We start from the raw sequence: 27,792 nt of genomic DNA, 5'->3' as shown, positions 1-27,792 counted from the left end.
TGTCATAATTTGTACATTCATGGGTCTGTGATGGTACAACACTAAACATAAAAAAACGAAAAACATACCGCAAAACCGTTGTGAGCTTCAAAATTCTTAAAAATATTGAAATCATAGTCAAATTAAGGTATAAACAACTAACAATCAAGAAAGAAGTAATCGGTCGTTTGTAACATAGATTATTGTTTCGGATAATCCTTCAGTCATCTATGATCATCTTGATAGGTATTGCAAATATGAAATACGAAGATACTTTTAGTAGATATAGAAAAATTTATATACTCATTATTAAGGGCTTTCTAGATAAATCATAATACTTCTACTAGCACACGAACTATACAGGGTGTTTCTGAAATATTTGAAGGATGTCACCTAGATGGTATAGGGAATCGGATGGTAAGTACACCAGAGTGTGATTAAGAGAAAACAATTTCAAAGAAATTACAATCCGAAGCCGGTCCTGGCTGTGAATTGGCAATATAGGTCTATACCAGTGGTTCCCAAACTTATTTTGTCTACTGCCCACTTTGAGAATAANATCATTATTTTGCAAAACAGTATTTGTCCCTAAACAACAAAAAACAAACTTTTGGGTGTTTCACTCCCACCAGCCAGTAATGCTGGTGGGCGGGCAGTCCCTCCGGACTACGCCGGAAGGTAGAGCGGAAGGCCCTCTTCAGCCTCCTTTCAGGAATCATAGAAATGGGTGGGTGGTGGTTCGGCTGAGAAAGATGAGACGGACGAAATAAAGACAGAAGAGATTGAAAAATTATTATCTGTGGAATTTTACTGCCCCAGCATTTGCCTAAATGATCCAAGGAAACCACAGAAAAACTTGGACCAAGGCAGATGGACCCGGAATCGAACCGGCGTCCTCCCGAAAGCTAAGCAATTGTATAAACTTCTAGGCTATGCCGCTCGGTCCGTAAACAACATCCTGTGAACACAATTGGACCCTGTAGTACTTTCTTGTCGAAACCACTGTCACAAATCCACTAGCAATTAAAAATCTGTTTCCCACAAGGCTTCTATCTGCTGTTATGTTAACGATGTAGCAACTGATCCTTTTACATTTTCCACATTGTCACATGAGATGAGCAAACGTTGTGAGCTATTTCACGCGGAGGTACTACTTTGGGGGTTATCTTATAAGAAAATGTAGGATTTCATCTTAGCGGTGATATGGTTCGAGCGTCGCCACTCACGACCCACAAATGTAAGGTGTACCTTGCGATTACTGTTTGATAATTGTATTAACAATGATGTAGTAACCTATCATCGATTGACTAAATACATCAAGGTTATAACGTTAACAAATAACTACTGACTGCAGTTGGCTCTAACATAAGCAAATAAACATTTTGAATAATTTTTAATCTAATCTAACAAATAACAAACAATACATGAGCAAAAAATAAGAAATAAACTGCTGGTTACTATCTGATTTAATACGGTATTGCATTGTCGCATTTTTCACCAGGGCTAGAATTAGATTTGCCTATACGTTTTTCTCAAAAAGAGTGAACATTTGGACTTTTATTTAATTTTGTTATTTTTATAGTGCTCTATTACCTTCTGAAAGGTTGCTACTTATTTCAGAAATACCTTGTATATTACAGTTGTTCGAAGATTGACAGGATTATAGTGACGCTGTGCGGGTGCGAAACATGAACGGTGGGTGCGGCGGAAAAGAAAAGGTTAGAAGCGTTCGAAATGTGGTGTTACAGGCGAATCATGAGGATACCGTGGATAGAGAAGGTTAGAAATGAAGAGATATTAGAGATATTAGAAAGAATGGAAGTTTATAAAAAATAAGCGAGATAAGTTAGTAGAACATCTTCTCAGGCATGCAAGTCTAGTCAGAGACATATTAGAGGCAGAAACAGGAGTTAAAAGGAGTAGAGGCAGACCTAGATTAGATTACTGTTCGTAAATAGTTAAGGATGTGGGATGTTCTAGTTTTAGGAAAGTCGAAGATTAGCTAAGGATAGGAAAGAGTGGAGGTGCGTGTCCAACTAGTCCTAGGACTGACGACCTTATGATGATGATTATAGTGACAATTTTTAGAAATGATTTTATTAGAGGGATCGCCAGCCTTCCACCGTTGGTAGTCAGTGAGAATGAAAGACCTAACGGCTTTTCCTTCATAAAAATTTCAGTTTTATTCCTTCTGTGGTATTTGGAAATAATGAAATTAAATAGAATGTCGAAAATTCACAGATTAAATTTTTATTTATTGTTTCAATTGTAAGAAAATGATTAACTGCTGTTATCAAGAATTAGAATGAGAGTCAACGAACAGGTTATATTACAAGGTAATTCTTATCATAACATAATCGAGTGCTTAGCAAGTGGTAAGGAGTGCATAGAATAAAACGATCTAATATATAACTAACGTGGTGGCACAAGTCGTATAGGATGACGTGAAAACAACATAAAATAATAAAAGGCAAAAGAAGTGAATAATTTCTCATTTTGGGCAGCGGCTCTTTTACATAATAATGCGATGCGATAAGTTATGTGTGTGTAGTCGAGGAAGTGTAATAAGTGGAAAACTAAGTGGAAATGTGCGTGAGTGCCATTAGGCGAGTCTTGCGTAAAAGAATTCGGATTATATATGATACCCTCGATGCGAAAAGTAAATTAAAAAAGCCAACAGAACGAATAAATATGAACCCTCCACTGCTTACATGAATCAGGTTGACGTTAACTACATTTTATAAAAATGTTCTGGTTAAGTGAATACTTGGCTGATTAATGAAGTTATACAACTTGTCCCAGATAACATTTTCAGTATGGCGATTGTGCTTAACACACCTAACGGATGCAGATTTTGCTAGTTTACGATTATGCTAACGATAAATGAAACTGGTACACAATTCAGAGTAACTGCTAACGAAATAAGTTGATTCATTGTTGGCTACTCACTGAACCAGTAACGACCTCATTTTGTTTTAGTTGTCAAAAATGTAATTTTTGAATTTTGTAATAAAAGTTACTACATTTGCTTTCTATAATGACCCCTTTATAAAAACAAAATAGCGCAACACGTAGAATAATAACATAGGGGTAAATTTTCGCTTTAGAATAATGAAAGAAGATAACTACATTTCAACCAGACGTGCTACTTTTTTTACATAAAACGTTAAGAATTAGAATCAAACCAACTGAAAACAGAAAGTATAAACTTGGAACCAAAAGATATTGAAGTCAAAGAAAACAATTCATTATCTATTAATATTGGTCATTTCTGAACCCTAGTCACATAAAACCGCATCCTTTTCAAACACTACAATTGTTATCGTCTAAATATCTTAACAGCCCAGAATAATCAGAAATAATCAGTTACAACTCAGCACCTGCTCAGTTTCCACTGAAGATGCCATCAGTAAAGAACGGTGAAACGTTTGGAAAAGTTAAATTCCACGGACCACGGCCAAAAAGCCCGGAAGGAAACACAGCATCAATATACGCCGGCCGTAAAAGCCTAAGAACTACAGCGTAGAAAAAACTAATAGAAAATTACCGAGTATTTCCGATTATAACGACTATGAGAAGTTACATGCAATTTTTCCAACTTGGGGTTTGTCACATCTCATATATGTCGGACGCAGGGTTAATGTATATTTGTTCTTTTTATGGAATGATATAATTAGTATCTTTTGACAGATTAATTACATTCATGGTTGCCTTAGATTTTTTGTTTCATTATTATTGCCCAAAATTTTTACTAACATGGAACGAACCACGAAGTAGCCTTCTACTCGTCTAACACTTTGCGTGGCAATCTCACGAATACGAAGCCTTCAACACAGAAAAAAAGGAATAACTGTATATAGAAAATTCCATATGAATTGCGGTCAATTCTACATTTGGAAAACGAAGGTATCGTTGGAAACCCAACAAAGGAACATTTATCATATACCAATTTTGTGTCTTTTGGTGGGTATTATTTAAAATACTAAGGAAACACTAACAACAACGAATAACAATTTATAACAATAACAACGAAAACAACTAACAAAAAGGCACAAGGAGTGAAACAAACAAACAAGAACAAAGTGACAAAAAGAACAAGATAATACAACAATAACAAAGACAACAACACTAAAGCAGAGTAGATAAANTACGAAGCCTTCAACACAGAAAAAAAGGAATAACTGTATATAGAAAATTCCATATGAATTGCGGTCAATTCTACATTTGGAAAACGAAGGTATCGTTGGAAACCCAACAAAGGAACATTTATCATATACCAAAAAGTGAAACATTGTTAGAATAAGTGTACTGGCTCCGACGTAAATTTAAAGAAGCAACATGCACCCAGCAATAAATAACGTTTAACCTTTTAAGTAAGAAAATTAGTAACATATGGAAATTGCTGTTGAAAGTAATCCAGGAACTACAATTTCGATTGCATTTCGATGCATTGCAGGGACTATTAATGGGTATTGTTTACTCCTCAGGTGCAAATAAAGGCATATTACACTATTGCAGTGATGAAAATTTTCGCTGATGTACGAAAACTAGCCTATCAACTTATAGCAATAGTAGCAACAGAAACTGAAAATCATGTAGTTGTTATCACTGTATAGAGAAATTTCAGAAATAAAGAATGCTCCAATCCTTCAAGTGGATAACTCGTCCACAGTAATTATCATCATCATAAGATCGTCAGTCCTAAGACTGATTGGACATGCACCTCCACTCTTTCCTATCCTGAGCTAATTTTCGCATTTCCCTAAAACTAGAACATCCCACATCCTTAACAATATACGAACAGTAATCTAATCTAGGTCTACTCCCGTTTCTGCCTCTAATATGTCTCTCACTAGACCTTCATGCCTGAGAAGGTGTCCTACCAACCTAACTCGCCTATTCTTTTATTGACTTCCACAGAGTCCTCTATTCTTTCTAATACATCTTCATTTCTAACCTCCTCGGTATCCTCATCATTCACCTGTAACATCGCATTTCGAACGCTTCTAACCTTTTCTATCCGCCGCACCCACTGTCCATGTTTCGCACCTGTACAACGCCGTGCTCCAAACATACACCTTTAACAATCTTTTTCGAATTTTTAAATTAACCGTTCGCGAGCATAGAAGTGATTTCTTTTTATTAAAGACGACACGACCCTGCGCTATCCTCTGCTTTATATCCCTACTACTCCTTCCGTCCTAACTTATCTGACTTCCTAGATATCTAAAATCAGCCACTTCTTCTAATTTTTCGTCTCCTATCTTTATATTCGCTCNCTTTAACAACCTTTTTCGAATTTCTAAATTAACCGTTCGCGAGCATAGAAGTGACTTCTTTTTATTAAAGGCGACACGACCCTGCGCTATCCTCTGCTTTATATCCCTACTACTCCTTCCGTCCTAACTTATCTGACTTCCTAGATATCTAAAATCAGCCACTTCTTATAATTTTTCGTCTCCTATCTTTATACTCGCTCTTTCCCTACTTTTTCTTCCCTTGCATACCAGTATTTTAGTTAAGGATGTGGGTTGTTCTAGTTTTAGGGAAATGCGAAGTTTAGCTGAGGATAGGAAAGAGTGGAGGTACGTGTCCTCATCATTCGCCGGTAATATTAATAAAAAATCATCAGTTTCATTGTTATCATTAGGATTGTTACAATTTTAAAAAGTTTCACAATAAACCCAGTTTAAATTACTGGAGTATATCCATTTATTAATGAAATATGTTTTTACTTTTTAGAAATTGAATGTGGCAGATTCAATATGGTGGCTCGCATTATTATTGCTTACCCGCGTCTTCGCTCGCGTTGATGTACTAAATGCGTATTAAAGATGATGAACACTTACGTCAATCGAAAAAACAATAGCAAATGTCAATTCGAGTTGACTGAAAAAACATTTGCAAAAAAATTATGTTGCAGTCAAGATCAATACGAACTTAAAATTGTTGTGAGAATTGAGTGCACATTTTTTATAAATTCCATTTTCTTAATGTGTGCAATTCTCATCTGAAATTCAAAATTTATATTGCATTAAATATTATGTTATCATACATGTGCATAGATTAATCATAGCAAAGGAGAATAATATCCTAAATCCATATCCGCTTAACATTATCAGTGCGTGACCGAGCCGTGTTTACTTACAATCTTCTGAAACGCGAAAACGTACTTAGCACTGCCTTATAAGATGCAAGATATTACACAATAACAAAATCGCTTACAGTACTTTTGATATACTTCGCTGATAAAGTATAATACATTTCACGTAATTAGTAATGGAAATTATTGACCAAATATACAACTACTGCCATAACTAATACGATAGCACAAGATACTAATCAACGTAGGTATAATGTAATTTTACATTAAAAAGGAAGTCATCACATTAACTCGAGCAACTACAGTAAGTACCTACCTAATTAAAAAAATATTTTCAATATTCTCTTGCAAGTTCATTTGCATTCATAGCTTGACATCTGGACTGTGATTTCTTGATGGTGAAACATCTTGACATTTGAATTGTTTTTATGTACGAGGGCGCTTCAATAAGTACCCGTGTTTAAAGACAAAGGACGTTCCTGAGGGAAATTGGTGTTGTCATCGTGTGCTGCCATCTATAAAACCACGCCAAAACGAATTTCAGACTGATTGATAGGTTAGTTTGGATTTGGCAGCCATTCGACTGAGACGTGTTTCGTTATTTCCGCTAAGATGGAAAAAGAGCAGTATCGTTCGGTAACTCGCTTTTTGTTTTTGGATGGGAAGAAATGCGAGGAGATGAAAACAAAGTTGAATACTGTTTATGGAGACATTTCGCCATCTACGACCACAGTTAGATATTGCTTCAACGAATTTAAACGTGGGCAAAGATCCGTTTTTGATAGGAGCGACCAGGAAGCCTGGCAAACGTTATTACCGAGGATATCATATTACGGATTTTTTAGGAAAAGGAAGAACGATCACTGGACAATACTACAGTGAGTTATTGGACCGCTTCGACAAAAAATTGAAGGAGACACGGACGCATTTGACGAAAAAGAAGCTGCGTTTTCAACACGATAACGCACCGGCACATTCATCAGGAGTTGTTGCCGCCAAAATGCACGAATTACGTTATGCATTTGCTGCCGCACACCCCGTACTCACTCGATTTGACTCCCTGCGACTTCATCTTGTTCCCTACCATGAAGAAATGACTTGTGAGAAAGAAATTTAGCTCAAACGAGGAAGTCATCGCCGAGACAGGGGGGATTTTGGAGAGTTTCTAAAAGGGGACTATGTTGAAAAACAAAAAAACAAATTTTAAAAAAAAGATGTCTTCATGTCTAACACGGGTACTTATTGAACCGCCCTCGTAATTTTGGAAACTACAAAACACATTCGAGTCAAGCAACTATCAAAGAAAAAGTTAGAAATGCTTTTACCATTGAAAACTGAACATTTTGGTCACGAGCACTAGTGGTTAAAATTCTAACCAGGAAAAGATTGCGTTGCATAATGTCATCGCGTTAAATTCAACTGCATAAAATAAATAAAAACAAGTAATTATTATTAAATTACAAGTAGATTTACCTGTGCTATTAGAGGCTGTAGGTAGTATTAGATCAGATTTATGTGTATACGTTGCGTTTGCACAAACATAGTGGTAACCTTTTACGGAAATCCAACGTTCGTTTAAATAGTTTAATTCAATTTAGTAAAAGTCCTTTGTGAATCTCTCGTACCTAACAATGGTTTTCAATTACTGTAATGCTGTTTACTAAACCTGTTTAGATCGACTTTCAAAAAATTATTCATGGTTGTTCAAAACAACAGTATAAATCTTATTTCTAGAATAGGGAAGTTTGACCATGTCATTCATCTGTATCAGCTTATCAAGTGGATGAAAATAGCTAACCTTGTAAAATATAACTATCTTGTTTTTGTTCATAAAATAGTTTCTCGTATTTAAGGGAAAAGTTAATCTTTAAATATAATGTGTTAGGTATTTATGTATTGATGTAATTATTATTGGTATAATTCGAACTGGCGTTCTGATTCCACATTTCATTTATTTCTTCGGCTAAAGGTATATATTTTTCCATTTCGTCAGTATGTTTTTGTTTAGATTTTTCAGTGTTTGGTATAACAATATCTATTAGGTAGATTGTTCTGGTTTCCCTAATTAGAGGTATTATATGACTTATTCTTCTGTCTGTAATTACGTCTTAATCACAATTAAGTTTGACTATGCGATTTTTTAATAAATTTTGTGGTTTGCATTTATTGTACGGCTCTATCTGGTCTTTAAATGAAAATAGAGAAAATCATGAAAAGGAAATTAAAGAAAGTTTAATAATTTTTGTTAATCTTTTGTTAGTAATAAGAAATTAACCACTGAAGATTAATAAACTATCGGGCGTCTTCTAATATCGTTAATAGGACAAAAATTTTAGTTTTATTTTCAACTTACAACGTATGTGAAATGAAATTAAGTAATATTTTTGAAACCTACCCAGTTAAAAATCGAAGACAAAATTGTTTGCGACGTGTAGTATAGGTATGTGGCCAGCCTTAAATAACTCTAACCTAACTTTTAAAAGGTGCATAATTCCTATTTTAAGGTTATGCATTCACTAATGCTAGGTTATGTTTGTTCTGGTTGTCCTCACTCTTTCTAATTTCATATATACTGATTCAAAGTATTGTAAAAATATGTATATGATTAAAAAAGTCTCTCTTTTATTTTAATACTTTTTTATCATAATATCAAAGGATTAATAAGCAATCTTTCCACCGAGCATGTCAATTAAAATGACGATTTAAAAATAATTAAAATTTTGCTGCGCTGACCNTGTTAGTTCAGGTTGTCCTCACTCTTTCTAATTACATATATATACTGATTCTAAGTATTGTAAAAATATGTCTATGATTAAAAAAGTATCTCTTTTATTTTAATGCTTTCTTATCATAACCAAAGAATTAATAAGTTTTATTGTTAAAAGATACAGCTGGGGTAATTTTGTATTCGAAAAGGGCCATTTAAAGGGAATCTTTTCACCTAACACGTCAATTAAATTAAAATTTTGCTGCGCTGACCTATACCTAATTAAGATGAATTTCATCTAAATTATAGGAGCTGTTTTCAAAAACCATTTTTTATGCATTTAACAGTTAATGTGTTAACTTGATCTGATAAAGCTCTAGTTAATAATTTGTTTTTTAAGCATTTTTTATTTACTGAAATAAAGATAGAATGATAGAGATGATAATTATCAAATAAGCTGTTATTACTTATTTAACAGTTTTAAATGTGCTTGATGTGACGAGATTCTTCTGAGTCCTTTTAATCAGTTAATGCGACGAAATACGGCTTTATCTTTCTTATTATACCTACATACAGTTTTTATGAGTCAACGTCGAAATGAAATGAGTTAAGGCGAAGTCACATTCATTTCGAAATGAAATATGCACAAAGAAAACGACACGAAAAGTAACGCTGTCTCATTTCCGTAAGATTTAATATCTATAAAAATGGTAATCGAAAAACGTGATGAAAACAGGCCGTAAAGAACGGATTCCTCGCAGAGAAATCAACAAATTTTAAATATCATTATGCGTGAAGTTTCTACACTTAAAACCAGAAAAAGCGCAGGACCGGACTACATTCATTTAAATATTTACTTGTCTACAAAAGATAATTCTATCGTATATATTTTTATTTAAAATTTACCGGCCATATTTTAAAGTTTTACGTTTAAAATAAAGCCTTTTACTTAACTCTCCTGCTATTATAATTTGTGAAAATTATGTACCTATCCGTCAGTTACACAACATATGCCCTCATTTTCTGGGATAAAAACTAATTTCAGACAATTAAGTTTTATTTTGCTAATGACAATACGAGTTGAAGATACTTCAGTATAAGAAATTTATTGTGTTGTAGTGCGACGATTCGACCGTCCATTTCCCATACACTTCTTTGTGCAAACACCAAAGAGGAACAGAGTCTGAAGAATTTGTAAATATTATCTTTCTAAATAAAAATTTGACTGCACTAGTGAATTAATTTTTTGAATTAACTGTACCCGTTGCATATAACCTCAAATAAATGAGGCAAAATTATCGCTGTTATTACGAAGAGAATTAATTCGGGGGCCCTGGTTTTACGCACCAGTACCTACTCTACCACTGAACCACGAGACGACAGAGTACTAGTGCGAAAAAGCACGGCCCGAGTTCGATTCCCGGCGAAAAAAGTAACTGTAGCATTAATTTTCTTCCCTCATTAATTTCAAGTTATCTGTAGTAAATAAAGTTAACTAAAAAAAATTAATTCACTAATGCATTGAATTTGACCCTACAAAAAAATGTCTCGTTTAAATATAAACATTTGACTTTTTTGCGTTATTACTTTGGTAACTACTGCATTAACTTTTTAATTTTAAAATTTTTCCCATTGTTTTCGTTATGTTTTAAACTTTCAACGAGATTTACTGTTTAATCGGTGATATTTTTAATAAACACGAACATCAAATAATCAATTACACAAACAACAGCTCGGCTCGACTTGGTAAAATGCAAAGAATCAAGAAAGATTGCTCCGAAACTGGACTGATTGAATTGAACCGGATTTTTCATAGGAAAAAGAACGTTACAACCTTTTATTAGAATTTCTGTTTTTGTTTTACAGAATTAATTATTTAACAATCGCAGAACGTTAATGTAAAGAATAAACTTTATTTTTCGTTATTTTCAATATTTTTTTGAAAAACTGTAACCGCATTTTTAACCGTAGAGACAACCGCAACTAAACAGCAACCATAAAAATCCCACTCATTTTTTTATTACGGAGAACTAGTACATTATAAAGTAATTATCCAAAATAAAGAAAACAATAGTGTTGACACACTTATCGCAGTCAATTCTTAATACTTTTTAGTATAAGCAAATTGACTGTGGTATAGTCGGGACGTTGGAAACTGGCATTGTCCGCAATAAAACTATCGCATTTACTTTTTCCTTACAACTTACTAGCCAGATCAGATCGATTGTTAACGAAACGCCTACTTTTACTCATGGTAGACGTTATAAGGAATATAATCAACATAGGAAAACAAATGTCAGGTAGGAATTGCAGCGGACACTAACAAAGAAAAAGGAATAACATTACACCAATTGATGTGTAACAGAAAGTGGTATGGCCTAGAGGTTTAGACCATTCGCAGCATTCGGGAAGACGCCGGTTCGATTCTGAATCTGTCTGCCTTGGTCCAAGTTTTTCTGTGGTTTCCTTGGATCACTTAGGCAAATGCTGGGACAAGTAATACTCCACAGATAATCTTTCATAATCTTCAGTGTTCATTTCGTCCGTCTCAACTTTTTCACCCGAACCGCCACCCACCCATTCCCACGATTCCTGAAAGGAGATTGAAGAGGGCATTCAGCCCTACCTTCCGGCGTAGTCCGGAGGGACTTCCCGCTTCCAGCATTAGTGGCTGGTGGGAATGAAACACCCAAAAGTTTTTTTTAACAGAAAGAGATGCAGACAAACAGAATTTGAGTATGTTGCCAGCATCGGACTTGAAAGAAAGTTCCACATTTTCAGGAAAGTTTAAAAATGTAATTGCATTCAGGCAGTTATAAAGCCGACTCTGATCTTACGCGTACTTCAGCAACCTCTAACCGCTACACCGCTTACTATTATTCAGTTATCTCTTTTTACTTTGCCTGTACTATTAACTTAGCAAGGGCGTGTTCAAAACGCAGCAAATGACTATAGTCCCAAGTGGAAATAAGAAAGATGATACGTCCATTCTCACAGATAATTTATTAAGGACTTTGCCAATTTTAATTGTTCCAAGTATAGATGAATTTATACTTTTAATTATTTTGACTAATTATGTTGCAATTTATTAGTTTCTAGTGTGTGATAAGACTCGAGACCTGTTAAAGCTAAAGTACCGGGACTTCAAGCTACGAGACATTTCACGACCCATTCCCTATTATATTTAATAAGAAACCTTCTTACCTTTCCATATTACAACGAGGTACAATTTTTACGGATACGCATTTCGAACACTTACTGTGTTTCCAACATACGTAGGGCTAGCAATTAAAATTTAGGGAATATATAGGTACTTAAATGTTATCTTATTTGTCCATAAGCACAATGAAGATAATAAGAAGGAAACGTAGATAAAAAACGATTCGTTTTAATTCAAATTTTTCGTTTGGCTTAGTGTTTGCTATTATAAATTTGCAGAGTCCCGGAGTCGTAATGTAGCTGAAGTGTTACCGAATCCGGTCCTGCGAAGCGGACCTGCTGGTGGTCTCAGTAGTCGCCGTGACAATTTGTGGTAGGCGAGGTGCCCATAACGACATTCCTGCGACAGTTAAACGCAAACCTGCCGTACTTAACACAAGAATTTACTCTTATATCAGAACTTAATCGGCTTATGGCGCTATTGGTGGAGTTAAGCACGACTTAAAAAAATATTAGCCTGTGAATTACTAACAAATCTTGCATAAAGAGAGTGACACGACTTGTACACGCACACGTGAAGACGACAGGGGGTCCAGATGATGGTCCCGGTCTCGAAACGTCCTCCAATTCAATTGGAAACGGTCACATTATAGGAAAGTACGTCTCTACGCAAACAAGGCAGTAAAACAAACTCGTAAAACCGAATATGAAATTTTAGAATCGTCAACATGTAAATGACAAGAAACCGATAATATTATTTAAGTAGTGTCTGTATAATACTCAAGTAAGACATTTTTAGTATTTAAAGTTTCATAGAGTCATAATTTTTTTAAACGTGAAAATAGTTTTACTACGAAAAATGTTATGCAAAAGGTACTTACTTTTAGTTTTTCGAAGTGAATGTTTCATTTTTTACATAACACGTAAGCAATAGTATTAAGGATACTGCTAAACTTTAAATCACAATGTTAACTGTATTTCTATTTATTTCCAAACATAATATAATACTGGGGACTGTTCAAATATTATGTTAGCAGAATTTCCAATAAGAAAATTGAGTTCTCCCCATCCCCGAATGATAAGATATAAGGGGGATTTTTAATGTTTTTATTCAAGTTCCATATAATGCATAACAATTAAATTATTTTCAAAAGCTAAAAAAAATATTCTTATAAAAATTGAATAGCTTATAATTACTATAAAAATGTGACCTCTAGGAATATTCTGTGAGCGTGTAAATAAATGACCAGTATACTGGATGTATACCTATAGTCAGTCTATCTTAAACTGGCGGATAAAGCCAGACCCCTCATTTCCATTGGGTATTTTGGACAAGTGGCCAGAGCCCCGCAATCGACGGGGCTTGCTAGTTTCTGCCAGATCCATCCACCAACCGAACACCAAAAACTTATTACTTATTAACGATAATTATAATTATTTTGAGGAAATCAACCAATAATTGCAAAAGAAGGGATGTCTGATGCTCCTGGGGAAACAAACCCGAACTTCAAGGCAAGATTTGTATCTTCACTAATAATTGCAAAATGAAATTGAAAATGCATTTCCAAATGTATAAAGTGCATTGAGATTCTTTTTAATCATGATGATAACTGACGACGTTTGGGAACGCTCTTTTTTTTAATTGAAAAGATTAAAAATTTAATTAAGAAGTACAACGCTTCAAGAAAGATTGACCAGTACGTCGCTAATGTTCCTAGAATTTGATGTGCTCAAAGACATAGACTTTGAACAACTAATTCACGATCAAAACTTCAATAATCATAGAATTTGAAACTAACACAGTGGTTCCCAAATGATGTTTCGCGGAACCTTGGTGTTCCGTGGAAGGGTCACATTGGTTCCTCAAGATACGGCGTTTTTTGTCCTAAACATATATATAGAAAATCCGGGTAAAATGCAACCATTCTAATTTAACCGTAACAGTAGCATATTTTTCATGACCAAACCAGTAAAAAAAGCCAAACCCTAATAGTTCATTGTATGATAGGAATGAGTCCCATTATTTTTGTATCTAGATGCCAGATGAGAGGATAGGACATTCGGACTATCATGCAGTCTTAAAGCTGCAAATATAGACACAATAAGGGTTATTGTACCTTTATATTGTCACTAGATAAGGTTCGAGCCGTCCTTCTTATGAGTGCCGACGTCAGTCATCCGACCAAAGAAGCTAATTAATCTCTTCACACTTCTATTGTCGATAATCGATACAATAGAGTTAATAAACTTTGCATACAAGAAGACCCAACAACCAAGGAGCGTTCGCCTGACTTGATCCAAGTTTTTGTGTGGTTTTCTTGGATCATTTAACAAATGCTGGGGCAATAATATTCTAACGATAATTTTTCACTTTTCTTCTGTCTTGATTTCATCCGGATCATCTTTTTCTCCCCAACTACCACCACCCACTCACCCCACGGCCCCTAAAAGGAGGATAAAGGGGGTCTTCCGTCGTATCTGCCCACTCACCAGCATTTGCAGCTTATGGGAATGAAACATGCAAAAACTTTTTTTTTGAAGAATGAACAGTAAACAAAATATGAAGATTGGAAAAACTTTGGCGGTTGTTGTAGAACAAACAGAATAGCTCAAAACCCCAACGCCAAAACAAGACGCTGTAGTTGTCCGAAGCACTTCAGTCCCTGAAGAAGGTAACTTTGTTACCGAAAAGTGCTTCGGACAACTACAGTGTCTTGTTTTGGCGTTGGGGTTTTGAGCTATTCTGTTTGTTCTAGAACAGTAAACAGTAAAACGTCTACAGTTACAGTGATATGATTTCCAGATAAACAAATTACTGTATACAATGTTTCTGTATTAAATAAATTACTTATACCTATGTATATGCCTATTAGACTCATTCAAATAAATAGTTAGAAACTTAAGATTTGGATCGCGATTTCTATCTTATGAGATTTCATCAGTGTGTTATGGACAATCTCGATAATTTATTGACTAAACCGATTAAGCTCATAAAGAGTTACAAATCTTGTAAGAGGTATGATTTCCCTTAGCTTCTTCGGTCAGTAAAAATACCAAAAAGTCAGAAATATGAAAAATATGATTAGACCTCTATTTTAAGGGGGCCCTAGCCTCAGAGTAAATAATGATGATGAATAACAAATACTTCAACAGATCGATTCGCCCATAAATCTATCATTACGGGCTTGGATAAACCCGGAAGCTAAATCCTTGTTAGACTTACGTTTATTTATGTAATTAGATCTACTTTATACAATTGTTGATAAGTACTTATTATTCGCTCTAAATAAACTACATATTTTAGGTTTTTATTAATTTGATGCTTCAGATAAATTTTCTACGTCTGCTGTCCGTATGCGTTTACATTTACCTGCATTATTTAGTTGGACGTTGTAAATACAGAATAAAGTGAATACTTACATGACCGTGCTTGTCCATCTCGTTATTCGTTAGTTTGACCTTCTCGAAAGAAACGACCTGCTTCCGTAGCTGCTCTCCTGAGAAGGGAGAATCTGGATGTGCGTATAATCGACAAGGTGCCGGAGGATCAGCCTTGCCCGCGACCAGCCACGACGACCGGTGATACGCGTACCGATACCGTTTGTTGTCCACCGGCACTATGTCCAAGACTACGGCGTACCGTTGTTCCGGACGCACCCCCGTAAATGACACCCTCAATGTCGGAAACATCCTCCTAAAACAAAAAAAAATTTGATTGGTAATGTACATAGTGCAATAATACGAAACATAAAATCACATAAGAATTCTTTTTTGCTGTAAAATTTGATTATCAAATAGATTCTACATATTTTCTTCACTATATGTTAAAGTGTTTCTGTATTAAATAAATTACCAGCAGGCAGTTGTAGAGCTGACAGGGATACACACTGTTACCGCTACTTTATAATCTAAACATCGAAGACGCGATCAACATCATTAAAGACAGTACAACCATAGGGATAGATATACAGGGGCAAAAGATAAGTATTTTTGGATTTACAGATGATATAGCAGCATTAGCATCTAGCAAGGAGGAGTTAAAAATAAATAAAAATAAAACAAAAATACAGGTTTGAAAGGGAGGAAAATGTAGGGAAAGAGCGAATATAAAGATAGGAGAAGAAAAATTAGAAGAAGTGACAGGAAGTCAGATAAGTCAGGACGGAAGGAGTAGTAGGTATATAAAGCAGAGGATAGCGCAGGGTCGATTCGACTTCAATAAAAAGAAGTCACTTCTATGCTCGCGAACAGTTAATTTAGAAATTCGAAAACGCTTGTTAAACGTTAACATGAACGGTAGGCACGACGGAAAAGAAAAGGTTAGAAGCGTTCGAAATGTTTTGTTACAGGCGAATGATGAGGATACCGTGGATAGAGAAGGTTAGAAATGAAGAGGTATTAGAGGTATTAGAAGGAATACCTTCTCAGGCATGAAGGTCTAGTCAGAGACATATTAGAGGCAGAAACAAGAGTTAGGACGAGTAGAGATAGACCTAGATTAGATTACTGTTCACAAACAGTTAAGGATGTGGGATGTTCCAGTTTTAGGGAAATGTGAAGATTAGCTCAGGATAGGAAAGTGTGGAGATACGTGTCCAAGCAGTATTAAGACTGACGACCCTATGATGATGATATTGATGATAATATAGGCTCCACCTTTTATTTACTAGTAACAGCAATTCGGAAATTTTTGAGAAAATATTCGCTCCCATTTGCTCTTGCACGTCTATTTGAATTGGATGCAGCCTTAGGGGATCGTTTTGAAAATTACGTATAGTATTGTATTCTAAAATCAGTTGTGCTCTTCTTGCCTATTTGAATAGGTATTAGATGGTAACTGGGAAATATTTAAATTTTACGTTCGTCTTTTGTAGGTTATGAAGTTATGATTATCAAGGACAGGTGTACTGTAGTCCCTCCATCAGTGGCGCGAGCGAGCGCTGCTGGTTATAAATACAGTAATAAATAATAAACGTTTGTTTTAACGCCAAATAAAAATCGCAACACCTGTATAAGAGCATTTTCTTCGGTTAGTAATAATTTAATTTTCAACTTGTATTATCCAGCCATCGCGTTAGCGCAATTAAAAATGATAAATGGCGAAACAGCGGGTTAGTTTTATCGCATCGAATCTTCAACATCCTTCCGCCACTTGATCATTATAAACCTGCATGAATGACATGTCAATAAACACACATTACGACTTCGTCACGTTTTAAATATATGTAGTAGGTACATTCGTACCCGCAGCATGTACTTGCGCTGATGCAAATTGATTACTTAAGGAATATTTAACTGCCATATTTCAAATGGTATTTATTGTGTAATAGTGAATTTATACGTGAAGGTGATTAATAAGCATTAAATGTTATAATGGTATATTATAAGAAAAATAAATGATCGCAGCATATTTGGTCGAATGACAACTGTGCGTAAAGGCAATTTTTTTATATTTTCACCACGTATACCTACTTCGGTTAGAATGCGAATATTGGCTTTCATAATTAGTACACCGTATATTAATTCAAAATCGACACCCGTACTTTAATTGGGTCATATGGTTTGAATATTATTTTCTTTGATACCGAGCGGCATGGCCTAGAGGTTTAGACCATTGTTTAGCATTCGGGAGGGCGCCAGTGCGATTTCGAGTCTGTCTGCCTTAGTCCAAGCTTTTCTGTGGTTTCCTTGGATCACTTAGGCAAATGCACAGGTAATCTTTTATTCGCCCCTGTCTTCATTTCGTCCGTCTCATCTTTCTCACCCGAACCACCACCCATTCATTCCCATAATTCCTGATAGGAGGCTAAAGAGAACCTTCTGCTTTACCTTCCGGCATAGTCCGGAGGGACTGCCCGCCAACCAGCATTAATAGTGATTAGTGACTGGTGGGAATGAAACACCCAAAAGATTTTTAAATTTTCTTTCATTGATTAGTTCCCACCCCATTGGAAACTGACGGATTATTAAACGACATCTGGCGGTGGTAAATGAAACCACTGTACCTAGTAGCTAATAAAAAGCCTACACCAAACTGTCAACTTTTTATTGGAGATAAGTTCGTCTAGGTCATTAATGTTACCATTGCAAAAGAAATAAGTTAAGTTGAATTTAAAAATTAAAATCTTCCTTAAGGTTGGTATAAAAAATAACAATAAATAGAATAGCGTGACAATATGTTCACACTTTTCGCTCATAATACAGCTATAGGTACACACATTTTTCGACTATTTTCAGCGACTATTTCACTATCAATCTGATGGGGACTTCTTTTTACTTCAATGTTTTGCATGAAGACCCCACCAACATCACTTTTACTTTTGTCACAGGTTTTGACAATGTAACCAATTCTTAAAATCCTCATTCCTTTGAGAAAGTTTTGATTACCTTGTAAAGGCATCCGCGGCCAAGAAGTTCGCTACTCGTGCTAGCGAAACGTTTGGAAGCAACTCCAACCGACTACGGTCTTTAGTCCCGGATCAGGACAGTGTAAGGCCACCGATACTCTTAAGATATCACATTTATTAACTACATTTGTAAGTAAAAAGTTTTTATTAAACGCTATTACAAATTTCAAAAGTGTTGTTTTATGCTCATTGTCTTTATATAAGTCGCCATTTTGTAAGATCCAAATTTAATATGTTTTTTAAAATAATTATAATTGGTAGATTCATATTAAACAGTTGTCAGACTTCCCGAATTACCATTAAGGACTTACTTTTTGCAAAGTTTAATAGTAACAATACTTGTTACCTTTTTTGTTATGGTAGTTACTGAAAACTATTAGAAGCAAGCGACATATGCTTTTAGGAAAAATTACTTTTTAAAAAGAATAATTTTTTTCGATTAATGAATACATACACATATTTCATTCAGCAAAAGATTTTTGTGTCTTAATACACACACAAGGCTTCATTATATTTTAGGGTAATTCTACGTACTGAAAGGCTACATTGTTGTCGCAAATATTTCATAAAAAGAATCGCTTTACGTTTAACCCCTGCTGGGAGACTCGTTATAAAATATACTATCGTATAATAAGAGACAACCAGCAAATGTCTCCGAACATAAAATGGAACTCAGTACTACTTAGCCGTGTGTCTTTTACTGCCTTTTAAACAAACACTTAGCGAAACAAGTAAATAAACTCATTCACCCAGGCGCCACGACTTGAAACCATTAAAGAAAGCCGCGTCAACCAGGCAGATCAACAGATACAACATACGTGGTGACTAGTGAGTGACATATTTGCGCCTTTACAACTTTAACAGTATCACTTAAGAAGTTACACAATGAATTTGGTGAATTTACCCTTGAATAATAAATTGAGTGATTCTGATAANTATATATATCATTTTATTATCATAGGTACGTTTAATTCAGATTTAGTTTTGTTCAATATAAAATAAATCATATAAATTAGTGTTATCATTTGAATATTCTTCGTAAATAATCTAAATACCTCCTACACAAGGCTTCATTATATTTTAGGGTAATTCTACGTACTGAAAGGCTACATTGTTGTCGCAAATATTTCATAAAAAGAATCGCTTTACGTTTAACCCCTGCTGGGCGACTCGTTATAAAATATACTATCGTATAATAAGAGACAACCAGCAAATGTCTCCGAACATAAAATGGAACTCAGTACTACTTAGCCGTGTGTCTTTTACTGCCTTTTAAACAAACACTTAGCGAAACAAGTAAATAAACTCATTCACCCAGGCGCCACGACTTGAAACCATTAAAGAAAGCCGCGTCAACCAGGCAGATCAACAGATACAACATACGTGGTGACTAGTGAGTGACATATTTGCGCCTTTACAACTTTAACAGTATCACTTAAGAAGTTACACAATGAATTTGGTGAATTTACCCTTGAATAATAAATTGAGTGATTCTGATAAGTTATTGTTATCTTTTTCATTATGTACAACCGAATAATGCTTAAAACAACTCGAAAAGAAAATAGATACCTGTAACAAGCATCTTGTAATGTATGAATTTCCGTAAAATATTCCAAATTGTGGCATATATGAATTTAAAATAATTTAAAAATAAAAATGATTATTGTAGTTGAATAAAGAAATTCGAAGTGGTCACTACACAGCGCGTTTTATGAAATCCTACAGATGGCGTGGTAAGCGCCATCTGTAATACAATGCTACATTTAGTGGAATTCAATATGCTCAACAAGGTCCATTTAAATAGATGGATATCTACTTGCTCAACTAAATCCACGGCGTAGCTCACCACTACGTGACTAAAATCGAATAAAGAAATTCGAAGTGGTCAGATTGTGGTTAGAAAATAAAAGGTTAGAAGCGTTCGAAATGTGGTATTACCGGCGAATGATGAAGATACCGTGGATAGAGAAGGTTAGAAATGAAGAGATATTAGAATGAACAAGAAAACAGAGGACTCTATGGAAGTCAAAATAATATAGGCGAGATAGGTTAAGTTAGGTTATGTTAGGTAGGACACTTTCTCAGGCATAAAGGTCTAGTCAGACACATTTTAGAGCTAGAAGCGAGAGTTAGGAGTGGTAGAGGTAGACCTAGATTAGATTATTGCTTGCAAATAGCTAAGGATGTGCTAATAAAAGAGACTAGGGAAAATAACTTGTGTTATTTCCTAGTAAAATGATATAAAATACTATTTGTAAGATATAGCCGATTTTGGATTAAAAAGTCAAAACTGTAAATCTTTTACTTTATTATTTATTACTAGAATAATAAAACTACTAAGCCGCATATCTATCACAAGGAAGAGAAAGATACTCTTAACTTTCTCGGCTAGTCGCAGGTAACAAATACTGCTGGTACAAAATTTGTGCATATTTCTTTAATTTTAAATAGTTTGTTGAGTGTGTTTCTCTTTTATTACTATTCTACCAGTTGCTTCGTTAACTTTGAATAAATTACAGTGGTGTTGACAAGTTTTCTCACACATCTAATATGTACATTCTTCAAATTTTACAAAAATGTTTTAACTCACATAGAACACATGGAAAACTTTCTGCTCTTGATAAAGAACCGACGACTTATCAAAACAATTGTTGAGTTTTCGTCAAAAAGATACGTTGAATTCTGTTTTTGTTTTGTAATTTTTAAATCTGCTTTTTTGTTTTATAAATATATTAAATGTACACTACAGTGATATAATTTTGTTTAATGCTTGATCTTTGATCTGTGATAATAATAACGCTACACAAATTTATTAATATCTAACGTAAGAACACAAAGCTTTCTTAATATCGAAGATTGTTAAGTTATTATGTAGGTACTTATAACATAAGTTATATGTAGAACTAGAAGTCAAATAAACTATGTATGAACTTTACAGTTAAAAAAAAAATAATTTTATGTATAAGAACTTTAAAAAAAGGTATTTTAGTTTAAAAACTATCTAAAAATTTTCCAACTGCCTTTTATATTTCGAATACATTTTTCTTTTAATGTTTCAATTACATCATAACAACCATTTTTCACATATTTTGTCAGATATATGTTTGTTTGACGACGTATAATTTGGCGATACCTAAACGTTAAAACGTTGCAATATTGGTGCAATTGTCAATTTAAAACATGCGTTTACCTACTGCAATCGCATTTAAAATGTGCTGTAAGCACGCAATGCGTATACTCATGTTTAATAGATTTTCGTGCTGAAACAGTTTTTATCCTCGTATACTGTATAGTAGATAGGTATAATACCTACGCATGTAGTACGTTGAGTATTAGAGGTATGACCCGAGCAATCACCAACTTAAGACACTAAAATCGCATTTTCTTGCTCGTACACGTACTTGCAATCATTAATTTAATTACAGGGAATTATACCGAAATGATTTTTAAATAGATTCAGAAATTGGTTTTCATGCGATGAACCGAGTTCCACGGTCGGCAATTTTAACACATCTCCACCGCAAGACTCGGCACGCAATTCCCCGTTTTCTAGGCACCGACATCAACATCGACAACTACTCTGACGGAAACCCGTAATTACAGGTTGTCGCTTCGGAATATGGATAATTTAGGTATTTTAACACTCCATACTTTGAGAAACACATTAAGCCTGAAAACATGTGTGAGTTGGTATATATCCAGTATTGCCGACAGAGGTACAGTAACGTAGCAAGAATCTGCCAATGGGATGAGTCAATGTAAGGAATTCTGAAAATCTATGTTATATATGTATACGTACGTACATCTATGCATATTAATAAAATGGAAGTGTCTGTTTGTAATAACGAAATAACTACTTTTTCAAAAACCCATATGGTTATTTGTATGGTATTCTTAATAGTATGTTTTGTCTGTCTGTCTGTTTGTACCTCAGCTTAGGGGCCATCCATAAATTACGTCATATGTTAAGGGGGAGGGAAGGGGTCGACGATGTGTGAAATTCACAAGGGGATGGGAGGGGTCCTAAATTTCGTGACGTCACATTTCAAAATTTTCAAAATCTACGTGTTAAAACACAGCTGTGGCAAGGACGGGGAGGGGTCAAAAAATCATGAAATTCGTGTGACGTAATTTATGGATTGCCCCTTATATAAAGATGTTTTATACTATACACTTTGATAAAGCTGCTGAATCGATTGGATCTCGAAGGTAGGCTTAAGGCACAGTTCTGCAGTTAATTAGGTAGTTTAATAGCCAGCTAATTCCAGAAAGTGGTATCTGGAGAAACAAATTGTTAACATTACAAACCTACAAACCATACTTACGCGGAGCAAAATAGTTACAAGTTGTATATAGTTGTATATTTATATTTAGTTAACAACAAGGAATATTTAAATTATCTCAGAAGTATCTACTACACAAGATGTACTTGCAATATTTAAAACGTCAAACTTGTTCCAAAATAGAACACTTAGGTTATTTCAAAACAGTGATATTTCAACCGTTTTGATTATGTATTTTGTTAAAACCAATTTGTTATATCTACCAGATACATCTGCAAATACTATAACAATATACAGAAGACGGAAACAATCAACACATAGTTTTCAAGATCAATTAGAGTACAGTCTATTTCAATTTGTTTGAATTGTGACCTTGAAGAAATCTGCGCGAAGTTAGAAAGAATACACACTAGGCGTGAGCAAGACAGAAATAGTTGGAACAAGCTTGAACGAGCAGAGCTCTCAATGGGCGGTTTTAGGAGATCGGCTAGAATTGTACAGTACAAGGCGAAACTGTTTAGCAATTTCTTAAAACAAAAATGTACATAAATAAACAATAGAAAACAAAGCAAAAATTAATAGAGCGTTAAGTTAATTCACTTGTTATTATTTGCTTTTAAATAATGCATATTCTTAAATTTTAACGAGGCAGTTTAAATAATTTTGCAAATGGTACTGTACACTTTTGTCTAGTTCTCGCTCGATGATCGGTGGAGAAATGAGCTCCGCAGACAAATATGATTGAATTTGGAATTATGCTACGGCGCATCCTAATAAAGGGAAGGGGCATATCTCCAACGTCTTGAAACGAACAGTAACTCAGTAGGTAATGCGAAAATGCGATCAGTGACGAATAAATAACGACTGTGGAAATTTAAAGATTAAGCATAAGTAATGTTATTGTTGAAAAAGATCATATTTTTTCGAAAAAATAGTTTCTTATCTTTTCGAATATTACTTTCTATTTGTTAAGTTCACCTACTTCACGAACCTCCACTGGTATATCTACATTCTACAACTTGCCAGTGCCGACTGTCATTCCACAATCGTTCGTCGAGGTGTCATTAGTTTGATCTATTTTTTATTGCCGGTGACAGTCTATAATTTTGAACTTTCACGGTACAAACTGTTGTCCTTCGGTCCTCCTATCATTACTAAACAAATGTAATTTCGTATGCCCTTTCTGCTTTTTCCAATTAATAACTAATTCTAAGCACTTATTATCACCATCGTAAAAAACAGAAACTTTTTAGGTACATACGTATTGTATAGATCAAACAAAATTTTGAATTAGTTCTGGCTATTATAGGAAACCTCTTAAAGGGTAAACAAAGCATTATACTTAATATAAATCCAATTTTTGTATTATTAGTCTTTAATGTTTTATTCCATAAACTCTTTTATAATAATTCAATAATTAAATTTAATGTGTTTGCCGTTAGCTATTGGTGAAGCTTTATGTATAAATAGGCATCAATTTAAAAATTTGGAATTAAACGCTGAGAAATTTCACTACACCTACCTTTTATTTATTTACTCTATATATGTTACATAGGCACTTGGTATTTGTCATTGACTGGGACAGTCTTAATCTTGGTCATTGCTTTGCTCATCACTATTATTAATATACATACTTGATTTCGTTGACTGGTGATGTTATTAAAAAGTATCTTTGCCTACAATGAATTAATGTCCTCAAATATTTTACGTATGATTGCGAGGAAAAGATAAATTGACCCATCTTATTGCCGCAATTGTTGTAATTGTGTTGCAATAATTTTTTTTTGTTTTTTAAAGGTTTGTTCACATAATACTGAGTTAATAATCAAAATTCTCTGGAGTAATAAAAAAATAAAACTGATCATAAAAATACAAAGCTTTGTTTATGATCAGGTAAAAATTTTAATAGCTCTTCGTCGGTATGGGCGCTAATCAGTTCATTTCGCTGTATGTTAAACAGTCATTTTGCTGTGTAATGGAAAACACTTCCGTCCGATAAGAAGTTCACTCAGAACATTAATAAGAACTCACCGCTTAATTCTACATTAAAGTAGATGTCGAAATCTTACCATCTAAGGCCGTGTCCTTTTAGCGATGTGTACAGGCAAAATCATAACTGATTTCATCGAAGTAAAGAAGGAACACCTTTGTCGCTTTACGAATTAATTCAGCAAAATACACTCACCATTAAATACTTTAAGGACACAATACACGAACAACTTGAATTAAACGATTTCGTTTTTACCTTCGGGCGACGCCACATAATATGTTAAGAAGGTAATTTAATTGTCAATCAGATTGTGAGGCTGTGTCTAATGTACTAATGCTGTATAATATAGCGACATTAAATGCAGGTATTGGTCAGTCACTATTGCACGCAAGCATCTCATTATTTGCAATAAAAACAGGAAATATTTCAAAATTTCGAATTATTCGTACCGAATCAAACAGGAATATTCGATTAAAAATTTCGATAACAATAAATAGAATAGCGTGACAATATGTTCACACTTTTCGCTCATAATACAGCTATAGGTACACATATTTTTCGAATATTATCTGCGACTATTTCACTATCAATCAGATGGGGACTTCTTTTTACTTCAATGTTTTGCATGAACACCCCACCAACATCACTTTTACTTTTGTCACAGGTTTTGACAATGTAACCAATTCTTAAAATCCTCATTCCTTTGAGAAGGTTTTGATTACTAATTGACCAATACCTTGTAAAGGCATCCGCGGCCAGTAGGTGACTGATGCTATCCTGAATCTTCATCTAGTATCGGAGATGGAAGGACCTCTGAAACGTTAGGAAGCAATTCCAGCCGACAACGGTCTTTAGTCCCGGATCAGGACAGTGTAAGGTCACTGATACTCTTAAGACATCACATTTATTAACTACATTTGTAAGTAAAAAGTTTTTATTAAACGCTATTACAAATTTCAAAAGTGTTGTTTTATGCTCATTGTCTTTATATAAGTCGCCATTTTGTAAGATCCAAATTTAATATGTTTTTTAAAATAATTATAATTGGTAGATTCATATTAAACAGTTGTCAGACTTCCCGAATTACCATTAAGGACTTACTNTGATGAAGATACCGTGGATAGAGAAGGTTAGAAATGAAGAGGTATTAGAAAGAATAAGAGAACAGAAGACTCTATGGAAGTCAATAAGAAATAGGCGAGATAGGTTAATAGGACACCTTGTCAGGCATGAAGGTCTAGTCAGAGACATATTAGAAGCAGATACAGGTGTTAGGAGAAGTAGAGGTAGACCTAGATTAGATTACTGTAAACAGTTAAGGATATAGGTTGCTCAAGCAAAGATTAGCGCAGGATAGGAAATAGTGGAGGTGCGTGTCCAACCAGTTTTAGGACTGACGACCTTATGATGATGATAATGAATAGGACATACATCAATGAATATTATCATCCCTACTACAGAAAAAAGTTTAGATTATTCTCAGATAGATTTAGCACATGCCAGTGTTTATGGGAATAGTGAAAAAGTTATATATTTACCGCTTTTAACCACGTCCCCTCCTATCCCATAGGTACCTGTTTCTACGGAGCATACCTCATGTACAGTATGGGCATTATGTGGTAAATGAGGGGTGTACCGATAAAGCGATTTCTCCCTAGATTAGGACTTCGAAACCTTATAAAAAAATTGGCAATTTCACCATCTGCCTTATGTGAATTCGATTATAGGCAAACATCAAATACAGGAACTTTTCTTAGGCAAATCTAAGGTTATCTGCACGTAAGCCATATTTGAATATTCAGTGATGCAAGAATGCCTTAAGCCTTTTGCGTCCTTTATGGGCAGCATCATTGGATTTACACGAGNTAGAACACTTAGGTTATTTCAAAACAGTGATATTTCAACCGTTTTGATTATGTATTTTGTTAAAACCAATTTGTTATATCTACCAGATACATCTGCAAATACTATAACAATATACAGAAGACGGAAACAATCAACACATAGTTTTCAAGATCAATTAGAGTACAGTCTATTTCAATTTGTTTGAATTGTGACCTTGAAGTTAGAAAGAGACACATTTTAGAGGCAGAAGCGAGAGTTAGGAGTGGTAGAGGTAGACCTAGATTAGATTATTGCTTGCAAATAGCTAAGGATGTGCGAATAAAAGAGACTAGGGAAAAGAACTTGTGTTATTTCCTAGTAAAATGATATAAAATACTATTTGTAAGATATAGCCGATTTTGGATTAAAAAGTCAAAACTGTAAATCTTTTACTTTATTATTTATTACTAGAATAATAAAACTACTAAGCCGCATATCTATCACAAGGAAGAGAAAGATACTCTTAACTTTCTCGGATAGTCGCAGGTAACAAATACTGCTGGTACAAAATTTGTGCATATTTCTTTAATTTTAAATAGTTTGTTGAGTGTGTTTCTCTTTTATTACTATTCTACCAGTTGCTTCGTTAACTTTGAATAAATTACAGTGGTGTTGACAAGTTTTCTCACACATCTAATATGTACATTCTTCAAATTTTACAAAAATGTTTTAACTCACATAGAACACATGGAAAACTTTCTGCTCTTGATAAAGAACCGACGACTTATCAAAACAATTGTTGAGTTTTCGTCAAAAAGATACGTTGAATTCTGTTTTTGTTTTGTAATTTTTAAATCTGCTTTTTTGTTTTATAAATATATTAAATGTACACTACAGTGATATAATTTTGTTTAATGCTTGATCTTTGATCTGTGATAATAATAACGCTACACAAATTTATTAATATCTAACGTAAGAACACAAAGCTTTCTTAATATCGAAGATTGTTAAGTTATTATGTAGGTACTTATAACATAAGTTATATGTAGAACTAGAAGTCAAATAAACTATGTATGAACTTTACAGTTAAAAAAAAAATAATTTTATGTATAAGAACTTTAAAAAAAGGTATTTTAGTTTAAAAACTATCTAAAAATTTTCCAACTGCCTTTTATATTTCGAATACATTTTTCTTTTAATGTTTCAATTACATCATAACAACCATTTTTCACATATTTTGTCAGATATATGTTTGTTTGACCCACCAAAAAACTCGAGGTAGCTACAGCCTCCATGCGTGGAATGAGAATAAAACGGATGGTCTAAAACGTCTTTACAGC

At 34.3% G+C, this 27,792-nt stretch overlaps 1 protein-coding gene across 1 annotated transcript in view; it reads right to left on the bottom strand.

Moving 5' to 3' along the window:
• Nucleotides 1-27,792, bottom strand: part of LOC108735099 (T-box protein H15) — a 167,054-nt gene that overhangs the window by 29,506 nt on the left and 109,756 nt on the right. Inside the window, exon 3 of the mRNA XM_018466921.1 lies at nt 15,369-15,642. Coding sequence (XP_018322423.1) covers nt 15,369-15,642 — 274 coding nt within the window. The remainder of the gene's footprint in view (nt 1-15,368; nt 15,643-27,792) is intronic.

The sequence above is a fragment of the Agrilus planipennis genome, unplaced genomic scaffold, assembly GCF_000699045.2.
Source record: "Agrilus planipennis isolate EAB-ADULT unplaced genomic scaffold, Apla_2.0 scaffold137, whole genome shotgun sequence".
Classification (NCBI taxonomy): Eukaryota; Metazoa; Arthropoda; class Insecta; order Coleoptera; family Buprestidae; genus Agrilus; species Agrilus planipennis.
The sequence above is the reverse complement of the archived record's forward strand: the minus strand, read 5'-3'. Positions and strand labels throughout refer to the sequence as shown.